This window comes from Mus caroli, unplaced genomic scaffold (genome assembly GCF_978045245.1).
Source record: "Mus caroli unplaced genomic scaffold, Mus_caroli_1 scaffold_19, whole genome shotgun sequence".
In the NCBI taxonomy this organism is placed as follows: Eukaryota; Metazoa; Chordata; class Mammalia; order Rodentia; family Muridae; genus Mus; species Mus caroli.
Window position 1 is genome coordinate 69,945,888 of NW_028227274.1, and position 15,877 is coordinate 69,961,764.

General features: G+C 37.2%; 1 protein-coding gene across 1 annotated transcript in view; it reads right to left on the reverse strand.

Moving 5' to 3' along the window:
• Positions 1-15,877, reverse strand: part of Dcc (DCC netrin 1 receptor) — a 1,083,530-nt gene that overhangs the window by 403,176 nt on the left and 664,477 nt on the right. The window contains exon 7 of the mRNA XM_021150630.3: positions 14,100-14,220. Within this exon, the coding sequence (XP_021006289.1) occupies positions 14,100-14,220 (121 nt within the window). The remainder of the gene's footprint in view (positions 1-14,099; positions 14,221-15,877) is intronic.

The window sequence follows — 15,877 nt, forward strand, 5'->3', positions numbered from 1 at the left end:
ATTTGACAATATTTTCAGTGAAAGGTGTGGACATCCATGAAGTCATGATAAATATTGCTCAATAAAATGTGGCAAATCTTATTTGAGCAGAATTGGAAGTACTAGCCACTTAGGCTTATTAGTTAATTACTATGATTGCTTTTATGGGACAGCATAAAAGGTTCAAAATGCCAATCTAATATATTTAGAAGAAAAGCAATTGTCCATTTTCTTTCTTTTTTTTTGTATTGGATATTTTCTTTATTTACATTTCAAGTGTTATCCCCTTTCCTGGTTTCCCTCTCTCCCAGAAACACCCTACCACATCCTCTCTCACCTGCTTCTATGAGGGTGTTCCTCCACCCACCCACCCACCCACCCACCCACCCACTCCGACCTCCCCACCCTCAGTTCCCCTATACTGGGGCATTTATGGACTCTTAAAAAGACCAAGGACCTTTCCTTCCATTGATGCATGACAAGGCCATCCTCTGTTACATATGCAGCTGGAGCCATGTGTACTCCTTTGTTGATGGCTTAATACCTGGGAGTTCTGCTGGGTCTGGTTGCTTGATATTGTTGTTCTTCCTATGGGGTTCCAAAGTCCTTCAACTCCTTCAGTCCCTTCTCTAACTCCTCTATTAGGGACTGCTACATCCACTCCAGTAGTGACATGCGCAACAGGCCCCGAAAACCTGTGTGCTGTCCCGAGGCGAAAAGATCATGGAAACTTAGTCTCCTGGAATCATGGCATCCTGTATATAGAATGCTCCAATGTCCTTGCTTTAGTTGGTAAACAGATCTGTGTGCTTTTAATATTGCTTTATTACAAGTGCTCCTAAGGATTGATATTTTGACATATAGCTAAGTTAGATTCTAGGCAGTCCTTGATCCAACCTTGGGCATGGATAGCTAAGTCACTGCCCTACACAGACATTTACCATTATCTAGGAAGTAGGAAGTTTGTGACCTAAAGAGGAACCAGAGTAGATACTTAGAACTATAAGTAGCTGAGTTACACCCATACACAAATAAGTATTTACAATGGCCTAGGGGGAAGGTGGACTATACAATAGACTAGAGTAGGAACTATGGCAAGGGCAAGAAACCCTTGCCCCTGGCTTCTAAGATTAAGTGGACCTTAGGTGGAGCTGTTTTTGATCCCAGTTGTTCACATTGAATTTTATCCCAGTTGGTTCCTGCCAGTTCTTCCGTGTTTGCATTCCTCTGTTTTGTGTAAGAATCTAGTAACCTCTTTATACCTTGCCAGTGTGTCACCCAACTTCCCTATTTTCTTCTGCATAAAAAGTTTGATGCTCGACTTGATATTACATTCAGAACCACACTCCCTTGTGTCGAGTCTGTCTGTCAATTTCTGCCAACTCTATGCCCATCTGTCCAACCCCTGATTCCCACGGGTTGAGGGGGGGGGGCTGATTAGGCCCGGTCCATGGCAAGGGACCCCGTGCTCAGTCCAATGGTTGGCTGCTAACATCTGCCTCTGTATTTGTAAGGCTCTGGCAGGGCCTCTCAGAAGACAGCCATATCAGGCGCCTTTCAGCATGTACTTCTTGGTATTCACAACAGTATCTGGGTTTGGAAACTGTATATGGGATGAATCCCCATATGGGACAGTCTGTGGGTATAGTACCTAGCACTTGGCAAACTCAAGGCAGGTTTCCTTTAGTCTCTGCTCTACACTTTATCTCCATATTTACCTCTGTGAGTAGTTTGTTCTCCTCCTAAGAAGGACCGAAGCCCCCATACTTTGGTCTTCCTCCTTCTTGAGCTTCATGTGCTCTGTGAATTGTTTGCTGGTTATTTGGCACTTTCTGTTTTAAAAAGGGAATTTTGTTACTGCCAGCTACTCACTTAAAACAAAGTAAAACTGTAAGTAAAAAAAGTATTTTAATACAGCAGGAGGCTTTTCATTTTCTGTGATAAATGGTGTTACTATCTTTCTAAGATATGGTTAGGATAAAAAAAAATGGAACACAATCAACATGGGCTCTGTTACACTTTAAGGATAATTAGTTGAAATAATTAAACTTTCCTTAAAAAGAATCTGCCATTTCTAGTCTTCATTTAGCTCCTTGCGTATACCTTCCCTAAGTGTTTGAAAACTATTGAGCAATTAACAAACACTAGAGGTTCCCTGCACATTAATTAAAATCATTAATTAATATGTGTGCCTCAAGTTCATTAACTGTTAAACCAACCATTCATGGATGGCAAGGTACTTGCAGGAAAGCACTCTTTCATTAGAGACATGAAAACAGATCTAAATCTCTCCATATGGGACAGTAACAATAAACCATGTTAGACTCAACCAAAGGCCAGTGCTAGGAACCATGGTTCACCTCTGAGTTAACTTAACATCCTCTGTCTACCCCTGTAGAGTGGATCTCAACTTTTTTAAGGATGCAACCCTTCATTACACATTCCATATCTGTTCTGACAACTTTTAAACTTTACCCATTGATCTGATCAGACTCAGAGATGGACTAGTTTATAAAATTCAAAGTCAGATAAACTCCAAAGTTAGTTATATGGCCTTGGGCATTCAGTTTACCTCTCAGTGAAAGACTTTACTCACCCACAAAGGTTGACTTTAACTCCAATATTGTATTGTAGGGAATGAATTAGGTTCTATGTTACTAAGAAGCTGGGGTTTAATATAGTACCTAGCACTTGGCAAACTCAAGGCAGGTTTCTATCATTGTGAAACCTGGTTACACTACTACAGTCATTTAGTATTATAGATGATATCTGCCTTCTTTCCATCTATGAAATGAAAAAAGTTCAATATTCTAGGCCATACTATCTTGATGGTAAAGAGAATGTTTTAAAGTTGTAGCAACAAGTCTTTGATATAAGCTCGTTCTTCAAAATGTTATTTTGCTTTGTGATTTCTGTTTCCTTTGTGTTGGTCTCTTACCTAGGTAGAACAGATTATGACTATCGAAATGTTTTCCCATATTCTAAAATACTGCATGTTTTTAAATTATTCTTCAGATTAAAACATTTAAATAAAAACCCAAAAGCTCCTAAGGCATTTTAAGTGACTGAAGGAGTAGACAATAATCTGAGTAGTTTGGGAGCCAAAGGCCTGGCATGTTGGAGTTTTCCTTGCTGCTTGTCTGATATTGTTTCCAATTACATACTTTAATTTTTAAAAATTCTACATAATTTCTTGGTTAAAATATTACTGTGGATTTCCATTTCCATTTGACTTGTAAGTTAAGGTCTATTTTTTAAAAGGTATATTCTACTAAAAGTATTCTAAAATTTATATACGAAACATCTCTTCTGCTATGTATTTATATCTCAATATTGCAATTTTCATTGTACTTATTACCCTATTGTATCACATGCTGGGAAAATAACAAAGAATAGTGGCTCTCAGAACATTCTAAATAATGGTATTTTCTATCATATTTTAATGTAATTCAGCAATCCTGTCATCACAAGCTAGTAAGAGCCTAGAGCAGTGAATAACCACAAACTTAGCTAAATGTGGCTCATATTATGTTTGCTGTGCCAGAAGCCATATCTTCATCTACAGCCGATTACCATAACCTCCAGTGAAACATTTTTAACCACAGTGATGTGCTTTTTCAGCCTCACAAGGAAAGATAATCAAACATTCTCATTTACTAGGATGGAAAAGTACTATTCATTTACAGTCATGCCCCAGGGTTCTGCTAACTCTCCTGTTCTGTCTTGACATAGTCCAAAGGGACCTGGTCAATCCACTTAGCATGCAATCTACTTTACTTGGCCATTATACTCATAACATTGTTTTAGTGAGATCAACTGAGCAAGAAATGACAACTCCTTGGGATGCTCTGGTGAAACACATATGCCTAGAGAGTAGGAGATAAAATCAGTAAAGATGGTATGGCCTATTATACCAGGGAAGAGTTTAGTGCTACAATGTTTGGAGAAATATCATCACATATGTTCTACAAGTGAGGATAGATTTTATATATTACTCTTCTATATACACTAACAGAATTTGAGATTTTTAGGCCACACATGCCTTTGCAGTAATTTACCTGGTAATTTAACTGTTTCATTCTTGTGTAGAAACAGGTATTTTGAACCCTCTGGACTATGTTAGAATCCCTGACATTTGGCTACATTACCTTGTGGATTCTATAGCATTTATAATGTAGGAAAAAAAAAAACCAATTAGTGTAGAGATCATGGCAAGCCCCAATAAACATCTCTCTCTCTCTCTCTCTCTCTCTCTCTCTCTCTCTCTCTGTCCATCACTCTGTCTCTGTCTCTTTGTCTCTGTCTTTCCCATACATACCCATACATACACACACACAAGGAAATAGACACACACGCACACACATATAGATAAAGATATACGGAAACATACATACACACACAGAGGAACAGACACATACACAAACAGAGGGCAAGGCACACAGGCATATCCATAGACACACAAAGGAGGCAGCACATATACACACAGACACTGTGGTTTAGCTAATTTGTTAAAGATTGAGGAGTGATATAAAGATCAGGAACACAAAAATTTGGGGGAAGAGGTCTGTCGATGAGCTTCAGGAATTCGATACCCGATGGAACAATTTTTGAAGTTCAGGTCAACTAAATTGCATCCTTCACATAAAAGGTTTCAATCAAGTGATCATGTACTGAAAGAAATCCATCAGGTTGAACACTCACTCAATGTATAAAAGTAGACCACTTGAGGAAGCCAATTAGAGGCAATATCTTTGAAAGATCAAGTGACTACCACTGGAGAGTAGTAAATTCTCTAACTCGATGACCAGTATCTGGTGTCATGCAGTCAGCAGCTCTAATAAGTAGACATAAGAGACTGACGTAGTTGTGGGCCTAGTCGACATCATTACTGTTGACCCACTTCAGGTGTCTATTTTTGGTTCCTGAAACTTAGTATGGACACCACAGATTTAGAAACTCTCACTCTCCTAGGACAACAATAAGTCTTTGAAGGTGTTTGGTCATGTCAGGCAAGCCAAAATGCAACCCTACATGGAATAACTTAAGTCCCTTGGATAAGGAAATAGGGGTAAGCATGAAGGATACTCTGGCCACCAACTGCAGAGTTCCTTTCTAGTCATCAATTTAATGATGAAATGACTCCTGGGTATCTATAAACTGTAAAGAAAAAGACTAAATGTTTCAACCAGACAATATATAGATATCAATGTTAAGTCTAAAATGGGCCACACAAAATGGTAGTGCTGGTACTATTATGATACATAGAAGAACTCTGATCCAGCAAAGAGAAAGGCTGTCATTTGGTAAATAGAAGCCTAAATTCAGCATTTCCCAGTAAATCTCCTAAAATAGGTTTCTGTTTAATTCCCTTTTCTCTAAAGGCCAAGGGTTCCCACTCAATCCAGAAAGAGTGCATCAGCTCAAAGGCACCATCATCTGGATTGCCATAAAAAAACAAAAACAAAAACAAAACAAAACAAAAAAACCCCAACTCTCTTTATTTTTCAACATTTTGTGTCTCTCTGCTATCCCAACTACAATGAGAAATAGCCTTACATTTTGGTGTTTTGTTTGTTTGTTTTGTGTTTTAAATTATTTATTGGTTATTTTATTTATTTACATTTCAAATGTTATCCCCTTTCCGATTTCCCCTCCAAAACCCCCTATCCCACCCTCCTCTATGTTTCTATGAGTGTGCTACCCCAACCCACACCCCAATCTTGCCTCACCACCCTAGCATTCCCCCACACAGGTGCATTCAGCCTTCAGAGGACCAAGAGCCTCCCCTCCCATTAATACCAAATAAAGCCATCCTTTGCTACATATGCAGCTGGAGCCATGGGTCCCTCCATGTGTATTCAGTGGTTGGTGGTTTGGTCCCTTGGAGCTCTGGGGTGGAGGAGAGAGGGGTTCTGGTTAGTTGATGTTGTTGTTTTTCCTATGGGGTTGAAAATCCCTTCAGCTCCTTCAGTCCTTCCCTTAACTCCTCTATTAGGGTCCCTGTTCTCAGTTCGACGGTTGGCTGCAAGCATCTGCTTCAATTAGGCACAGCCCCTGGTTAAGGGATGGGGCCACCCATCCATCTCAAAAACATTTACCCAGAATTGCTTATGCCTAAAGGAGAGTGGAGCAGAGACTGAAGGAAGGACCATCCAGAGACTCCCTCACCCGGGGATCCATTCCATATGCAGCCACCAAACCCAGACACTACAGCTGATGCCAAGAGTGTTTGCTGAAGGGAGCCTGATATAGCGTCTCCTGAGAGGCTCAAACAGAGCTTTAGCCTTGCAGTTTGATACCCAATCAGTCTTTGTTTCAATGGAGTGGTCCAATTCAGTGGTTTCATTGTGCTTTTGGTTACATATGTAGAAATGCCAGTTGGTTTTAAGGTTCTTCAAGAACAGTTCAAACTTGAGATGAATTAAAGTTAGTTTTTAAGGATTGTAGCTCATCTTAATACTTAGTTTTGATGCAGGTAATACTCTATCCAGTACCTTAGTGTAGCAGTCATAAAAGTCATATTATTAACTGCTAACAAAAATCCACAATACACATAATTCTCTGTTTATTACATACACACTTATGTACGTAAACAATTTTTGATAAATTTGTCTCCTCTGTGCCAACAGTGCTCCCCTTAGGAGCCAAAGTCTAAGAAAAAATTCCTAGATAAGGTATGAGAAACACTCTTTTGAATTGTTGGTTTCATGGTGCCATAAGGTACTCTGCATGCTTCAATGGCGGAAAGCAACAAAAAGTCTTACATGTCTATTACATGTATGAATCCCAACAATAGCCATCACGGCACAAGTACCCTAAGTGTTAAATAGTGGCACACATAACTCGATTGGAACAGACAGTTCTCCATTGAACATAAAATCCACCCAACTAGAGAGAAATCATGTGTGGTACTGGAGTCCACGCCAACTACTCAGGTCTAGTAAAGTCATGGATCTTTGAGGTGAGCCTACAACCACTACTTTGTTATCCAGCATAATCCCTAAATACATTTAAAATAGTTGTCCATAAATGCACAGATAAGCGTATCCTTCACCCTGCATCAAGGACACTCCTAATTGCAACAGAGGGGGCCATTACCTAAAACCACATCCAACCAAAATAAAAAGATGATGAGTCCCAAGGACACATTTACAACACAACTGCTGCACATAATTGGCTTGGGAAACATCATGGAAGAGGAAGAAGGAAGACTATGGGGTACAGACGATCAGAGAGATTGCCATGAGTTTGTATTTCCTAGGAATGTCAGAAGCCATAAGCATACACTCTCACCATCATGGCTGTCTAAACATGAGTTTAACAAGGAATACAATAGACGTGTTAATGTATATGAAGAACTACAGATAACTAAGGAATGCTGAGAGCAGGAGAAATAGTCTTCCCCAGAAAAGAGTACATTTTATGATTATCTAGTATCAAATGATCAGCACTGAAAACATACATACAAGTAACACTATATAGACTGAGCAAGCTCTACATATGTATTCAGGAATAGATAGATACATAGATAGATAGATAGATAGATAGATAGATAGATAGATAGATAGATAGATAGACAGATAGACAGATAGGTAGATAGAGACAAATACATACATACATACATACATACATGATAGATAGATAGATAGATAAATAGATAGATAGATAGATAGATAGATAGATAGATAGATAGATACATAGATACATAGATACATAGATACATAGATACATATGTGCCCACAATTGATGTGAAAAAGAAACTATGATTTGAAAAGGAGATAAAAAGTTTTATGAGAAGTTTTGGAGAGAGCAAAAGAATAAATGATGTAATTCTATTACAATCTTAAAAACATAAAAGAAATAATTTAAAATAAATAACGATATAGCTGGAAATATAGCTATCAAATTATATGTGTAATTAAACATATTAATTATTATTTAAGATATCTTTGTTGTGTGTGTGTGTTATCTGTAGACGTAGCTACCTAAAATGAGTGATTATTTTGTAAGTAAGAGGTAAGAATATAAAATGTACAAAAACATTTGGATTCTATGGAAGAATCAACATTTTCTCCTACTCTCCCAATATTTATCATTTTAAGAACCCGCAGATTATAGCATTGTTTGGTGTGTTTACCACCAGAATATGATGTGATCAATATTTATGAGTCTCTCACATTTCCCTTGTTGTATGGTTTACAGTTATTGCTGATCTCAATGCACTGCCATCATTTCAGAATTCATTTCTAATGTCAAAGCCTACCATACAGCCATATCCACTTGATTAGCACAGGACTGGCTCCTTGTTTTAAGCACATGCAGGATGAAGGACAAGGTGAATGACAAGCCTTTATTTGTTGAGAAGTCTCTGCCTATGTCGAATTGGATGGCAGACTTATTAAAATTATATGGCAAACTACCCTGAAAATCTTTCCACTAGCAATCATTTTATTTTCCTTTGAAATAATATTGCTAACTGAACAGAAAAATATACAGTTTAAGTGGGCTTAAGTATTAAAACATTTGTTCATTAATTATGTCCTTGGAAGGTAGAAGACGATAATGAAATCAAGCTTTTACTTTATTTACCCCCAATAAGTACCTATTATTTTGGGCAATGAACAAAAAAATATATTCCACAGTCAACATTTGTGTATCAATTTATAGCCTCCAAATTCCTTTAAAACACATTTATTGTCTAAACCCTTTTGAGAGTGTTAGGGTCTGCAAGAGAGTGTGTCTGGGTACATATATCTGCATATATGTGATTAGGGCATAGCAGAGGACAATCTCAGTGTAATTAGCAGGTCCCTTCCTCTTTTGTTTAAGACTGGACTTCTTACTGACCTGGAACTTCACCCCATAGGCCAGGCTAGCAATAGGGTCAGCGATCAGCTTGTTTCTACCATTGTCATGACACCATCTCTGGGATAACAAATGTCCATTACTATGTGTTTGTTTGTTTGTTTGTTTGTTTGTTTATGTCCATGTTCATTTTTGTGTGGCTTCTGAGCATCCAAACTTCAGTGTTCATGATTCTGGGGGAAATGGTGTACCAACTAAGCCACCTCCCCAGTCCCTACATTAATTCTTTGGGTCAATTCCCTTTTGCAATTTACAACTGAGAAACTGGAGCCTTGGAAAGCTTTGGCAATAAACCTAGGATGTATAGAACTTCTCAGTATGTTTCCAATGGGTGTAAAGAAGCCAAATAAGAACATAAAGATGACTATGCACACATCTCCCATTTTCAAATGACTTGTACAGGGCAAATGACCAAATTGCACCAAATTCATATACCATTTTGGACAATAGTTAACTTGAGTGTCCACACGTCTAATAGAAATTGGAGACTTAAATAGGATGGGTGGTTAACCCAAATTTAATCTTATTTTCATTTTTAGCATGGCAAGCAAAACATAGCATTTTAGTTATTTGAATTTATGGCCATATATGACGAAGCTAATATTTTCAGTTAGTAGCTCTTTCGAGAAATTGGTTCTGTATTTTCTTAGCTTAGAATTAATTTTAACTATTTACAAAGTATAATTCTACAGGAATGCTGAGCTCTGTAGTATCTCTATGATAGGAACTTATTTCATAATGCTGCGTTGGACTTTTAGTCATTTGAACTCAATGAAAGAACTCAGGAGAAGCATATTGCCATTTTAACTAGCAGATGATTTTGCATTAGACAACTATCGGTGACATGCATGTTAGTTGATCTTCTAGCCTTCATTTTACTGTGTAGGAATCCTCTCATGTCCCTGAGTCCCTGGAAGAGTTTGATCATCTACTTCCTCCTCGGAAGCATTGACACTGCAGTCGTTTCTCGGGTTAAGAGAGAGATTCAACTTAATTTGCCACCAGCAGCTACCGTGATGGAGAATGTGTATTTTAGCTTTAGTTGCAGGCTCTCCGATACAGCTATATAGGTGTCCATAAACTGAAAAAAAAAATTGCATTCTAACAGTTCCCGAAGTGTTGTAACTAATTGAACACCATTTCAATGCTCTATAAAATGCCTGTGACTTTATGAGTTGAATTCAACCTTGAGAAATGTACACCACCATGGCTCACGGTTGGAATGCAGTTACGTCAGCATTCACATAGACATGGCGCCTGTCTGTTTGGATCCACAAACTGTTTTTCACCTTGATTCATCAATTCACAAAAGAAAATACCACGGGTTTCTGATTTTATGTGTTGGTGTTCATGACCAGCAAAATATTTTTGGTAATTCCAGACTATATGATATACTACCTTGATAAAATATTGAAAATGCAATATCATTTGTAATAGGTAACCTTTTCCAGGGGAAGAGATGTAATTGTTAAAAGCTCTCATTTTTCTTAATGCCGAACCAATTTATTTCCTATATTGCAGTGAAACTCTATCTTGGAACTTACACTGGAAAGAGAAAAAATAAATCATGCATTAGAAAACATGCATTATTAGCATGCGACTCCCACACTATTTTTTTCTAGTTTGTTTGTTCAATACATTCAAAAATTTAAAACTAAATTCTGTTTGTGATCATACAGATTCTGCCTACGGCATTTTTGCACTAGAATATAAGGAGCACATCTTTTCTTCCCATGATAATTTTATTCTTTTCGTATATATTTCCATTAAATACATATCAGATTACATAATCTTCTGTTGTAAGTATATTATTAGTCACACAATCCCCAGTCCATGACTAGAAGGCTACTTCCAGTGATCTACTGGGTGTACTGTAAAGAGAATTTATATATCCCAGAAGAAGCTAGAGTCATAACAAATAAATAGAAAAAAAGAATACATTTATCATTTGTCACTCTTCTGCCCTCTTTCCCCCTTTTCTAGCTCCAAAATAACTATTACCATTTTCAAAAAATATCTCTTTATGGAGTTCTTAATTTAATATTCATCTCAGTCCAGTTTAGTAGATGTGGACTCAGGGCTCAGTTGAAAAATTATTTCACTATGATCAGCAACACAAAGAAGAACCTAGAAAATGTTTACATATATGCAGATCTGGCTACTGAAAAATCTAAAAGGTGAAATATTTTATTTTTATGATACTGAACAGATCCAAGTCCGGGTTATTTGCTAAATAGTGTTATTGGTTCTGTTTTCGATTTTACTTGGAGAAAGACTTATAAATACCCTTTACATCAACCCCACCCCACTCTCAAAATTAATTGAAACAAACAGTAACAAAAGAAATATATCTCTGTCATCAGTTCTGAGAATAGATTATTAATGCACTTAAAGAGTTGTATTTAATTTGTATAGGCCACTGTTTACATGATGTAGCTATGTATTGCTGGTGTTCATCAAACTCTTACATAGCCAAGGTTCATCCTTTGTCCATAGAAATACATATGATTGATCTAAATCCTGCAGTGTGCCCCATGCATATGTGCCAGTGTTACCCAAGCACCTTTATTGACGGAGCCTCAAAATGCTATAATGATTTTTTAAAATGCTACCCACTGGATCTTGATCTACTGAAAATCCCACATATATTTCATATTTTACAATAAATACATTCTAATCATTTTCCCCAAATTTGTTTTTCTATAAAAAACAACATATATTTAATTGAATTATTACTGCAATCCCCCTTCTCCCCCAAATGGAAAAAAAAAAAAGACAAACATCAGATAACTATAGATAAGAGACTGAAGAAACTTCTTGAGGCTTATGGAAATGGACACTGGGATGAACAGGTTACGGTCTTCATTTGTGGAAGAAGCAGACTGCTATGGTTGCCAAGGGAAACTCTGAGCCACAAGTCTATGAGTACTCAAAAGCTGAACAGCTGTGCTATGCAGGGTCACAATGTGGCCCAAAATGTGTGTTGACCATTTATTGTTTAAATTTAAATAGAGAGGGTTATGTTATTCACACCATGGTCAACCTCACTGCTTAATTCATATTTATAGTTGGCCTCCCCACCATCTGTGCACACAGCCCACACTACATCTCTGAGGAATTAGAGTGCCATTATTTGAGGACCAGATTCAGGAGGCAGGAAAAAAACCCAATCTATCACGTATGTGGGGAATAGAAGAGATTCATAGTAATATTCTTTCATGTTTTGGGATATCCCTCTTCATTTCATACCATTTCATCTGAATTCAATGGCAATTGAAAAAGGTGATGCCCCAAAGTGTCACTGACAAAACTTCGCAAGGAGATGATGAACATCTTCATAAGCCGACTTTAGTGAAGAAACAAATACCGACACCAGTGCTTGTCCCAGGCTCCTTTACAGACTCTCATACCTACACGAACCAGGATCTATGGGGATCACAAAACACACTAACACCTATTGAAAGGGGAACTTTCTGGTATATGAACAATTGAACGTTTACAATTCATTTATTGGGGTAACTTCAGAGTATTAGAAGATAAGAACTTTTCCTCACAATATCCATTTCTATGTCCATTGCATCAACATGTATTCTTGTTTTTTTTTTTTTTTTTATTTCAGGTCAAGTAACTTAAACTGTTTTTTAAATTAGTTATTTATTTTTATTTTATTGGTGTTTTCACTGCATGGATGTCAGTCTGAGGGCATCAGATGCCATGGAATAGGAGTTACACAGTTTTGAGCTACCATGTTGGTACTGGGAATTAAACCTGGGTCCTCTGGAAGAGCAGCCAGAGCTCTTATCCACTTAGCCACCAGTACAGCCCCAATTTAAGGTATTTTTAACAGATTTTAACGCATACTTGAAAAAACTTGATCAAACAAATCAATCCCATAAAATATGAATGTATATAACAAGTAAGCACAGATACATTCATGCAAGCACTCAACTCTAACTTTAGCCAAAAGTACTAAAGTAATAGTAAATTTACTGTTTATCCCCATATGGCTGTCTATGTTAAAATAATAAATAAATAAGAATAATAATACAACTGTACTCAAAATGCTTTATTCTTAGTGTCATTTGTGCTTTTAGGCCCTTGAGTCTATTTCTTATGTCAACATAGAGGTTCTTTAGGGTCAGAGAGGTAATTATGATCTGGAGTGATAGGACAAAGTCTGTTTTTCTCAAAATATCTTGTTCAAATTCCACCATCGTGGAAAATATGCGTGCATTTATTTCCAATGCACTTCTTTATGTTTTTCAGAGATCTTCTGTTTAGGCATCCTGCTTCTGAATATCCTCTGCCTTAGCTCCTGGCTTAACTTCACCACTGATTGTGTATCTTTTAGCAAGAAAGCTTTAGCCTTCATTTCATTCAAGTGTACAAATGAGTCTCTTCCCAGTTTTAGCTCATTGCTTTCATCCCTGTATTGTGAACAGCACAAGAAAGTTTCCATCTAGAACCCCTCTTCCCTCTTTCTTTCTCATGCTTGGCATCATTCCTCCTCCTCCTAATCTCTCTCTCTCTCTCTCTCTCTCTCTCTCTCTCTCTCTCACACACACACACACACACACACACACACACACACACACACAGACAAACACACACACACAGAGACAGACGGATAAAGAAAGAGGCAGAGACAAAGACAGAGGGACTCATCCCCTCAAAGGGATTTCTTGGCATCTCTATTATTGGATCATCTGAAGAAAGAAAAATTCATTGAAAACAAACAAACAAACAAAGACATCTTTCAGAACTCCAACCAATCCTTCAGCTCTATGGGAAGTTGCCAGAGAAGTCCCTGAGCATCTGTGTTCAGTTCTATCCACTTACACGGATGTAAGAATATTTTAAAAGTTCATATATTAGCCTTACATATACCTGTGTATATATACACACATCTAAACTTGCACATAATATCTCTTTATGTTTACATGGGATAACGGAACAAAAGTCAGTCACATAATAGACAGACAATCATATTTTATTGGTGGCTTTCTGAATCCATGTGCAAGAATGTTCCTAAGGTTCTGAATTCATTTGATATACAGGACAGGTAGCAGAATAAGACAGACAGACCTAATATAAAATTTCATAGAAGGGATATATCATAAACACACACACACACATGTATACCTTGATTATATAAATAATTTCATCCTTACTTTGAGCCACACAGAAATTATGTGAATGCTACAAATAAGCCACACACAATTGCAACTCTAAGCCCTATTGTTCCCACATCTTACCAGGCTTGGGGACAATCAGCTGGGCACTACTTTGGGCATTGCCAGCCTCATTTTCAGCCACACATTGATAGAAGCCTTCATCTGACTTGACCACCCCAAGGATCCGTAAGTTGCTTCCTCCCTAGGGGGAAAAAATAAAGAAAAGCAGATGAGATTATTTTGTAAATGGGGTAAAGACCTCAACGTAACAAAATAAACACAGAACACAGAAGAGTTAAGAAAAATCATGAGTCTATAGAGCCAATATGTTCTATGCTTTCTGGAAAATATTTCATATCTTTCATTTGATTTTCTGAATCCTTGAGCAGGATTCTGTGTAAGTCTGTAAAGAAAGTATACTCATATAACTAGACATTTTCCTGGATATTTAAATGCTAAATTCAAACTTTTCTTTATTAAGAATGAAAGAAATCCAGATCAATATCTAAAAAATCTGATTCCTTCACATTATGAAGGAGTGAAAACTTGAGGAGATAAATAGATGAATAAACAAGAATGAATGAAGAAAAACTCCCCCTCCTTGCAAATTCTAAAGAGAAAACTACTCAGGTTAAATAATTTCTGGAAGTATTTGCCCAATGTAGTGTCTGAGGATCCTTTAAAAGAGCAATTTTTTGGCATAATCTTTAGGGTGCTAGAAGTTGAGCCTATGATAGATTTTTATATCCATTTTGGTTTTGTACAAAGAGGAAAAATTTCACCTTCAGCAATTCATTGCGGAAACACAGTAAAGTTAACTCCTTTTGTGTATAATTTAAACCACAATCTGTTTCAAGGATGGATGATAAAATGATCTGGAGATAGTATTTAATTACACAAACTCAGTTTATCTTCAATATTAGTGCAAGAATTAGTTCAGTAAGTGAGACATGCTAAATCACTTCCCCTAAAGTCATTAAGAGATAAATATTACCTCACAGGGAATTCTTAATTGTTTTTAGTGTCTTGTAGTCAATTTTCAACTGATGTAAAATTCTTAGATAAAGCTGGCTAACTTCTAATTAACAATTCTCCTCTAAGTTACTGTCTGAACTCAGCATTGCATGTATAAAGCACAATGGCTCTCAGATTTCTGTAACTACTCAGGAAACATTTTTAAGCACATTTTGATGTGAATAGGGCATATACCATACATTTTCTTCCACCTAAAGAAAAGAGGCATTTGAATAGTTCAGCTATAATGACTCATGCTGTGAGAAAGATTATTCAAACTGTAGGGGAAAAAAATAAATGTTGCATTTTATCATGCGTCCTTAAGGGCACTCAACAATTTCCTTTTCATGCAAGTAGCATATATTTTAGGCACATGCACCACTTTTCAAGCTGCCCAATGGCAGGTCATTTTTTAATTCAGTGGCAGTGGAAAGAGCATTGCATTTAAAATAATGGATTGGTGTGGCATTCAAAAGTTAAGTGGTGCTCTCTCCTACTCTTACCCAACCAATTAAACAAATGAAAGTAAAAGCGAAAATGGAAAACAGAGACAGCGATGATAACGGTGTGGTGTAGAGATTTATTCTTTAGAAGTATGGTGTGACAAAATGCATACAACTAGGAGACTATGGACATTACTGAAATCTGTTTGATTGTTGAAGAGTCATTTACCAGCAAGGACACATAATGCCACAGGGGGATACCATGGGGGCCTCTCTGGATGACTATGCTCTAGTTCCAACTGCCTGGGTGACTTGACTCTGTTATGGCTTTTCTTTGACAGAGTCACATTTGTCTCAAATACAAAAGCTCCTAAGGCCACCTTCTTTAATCACACAGTTCTT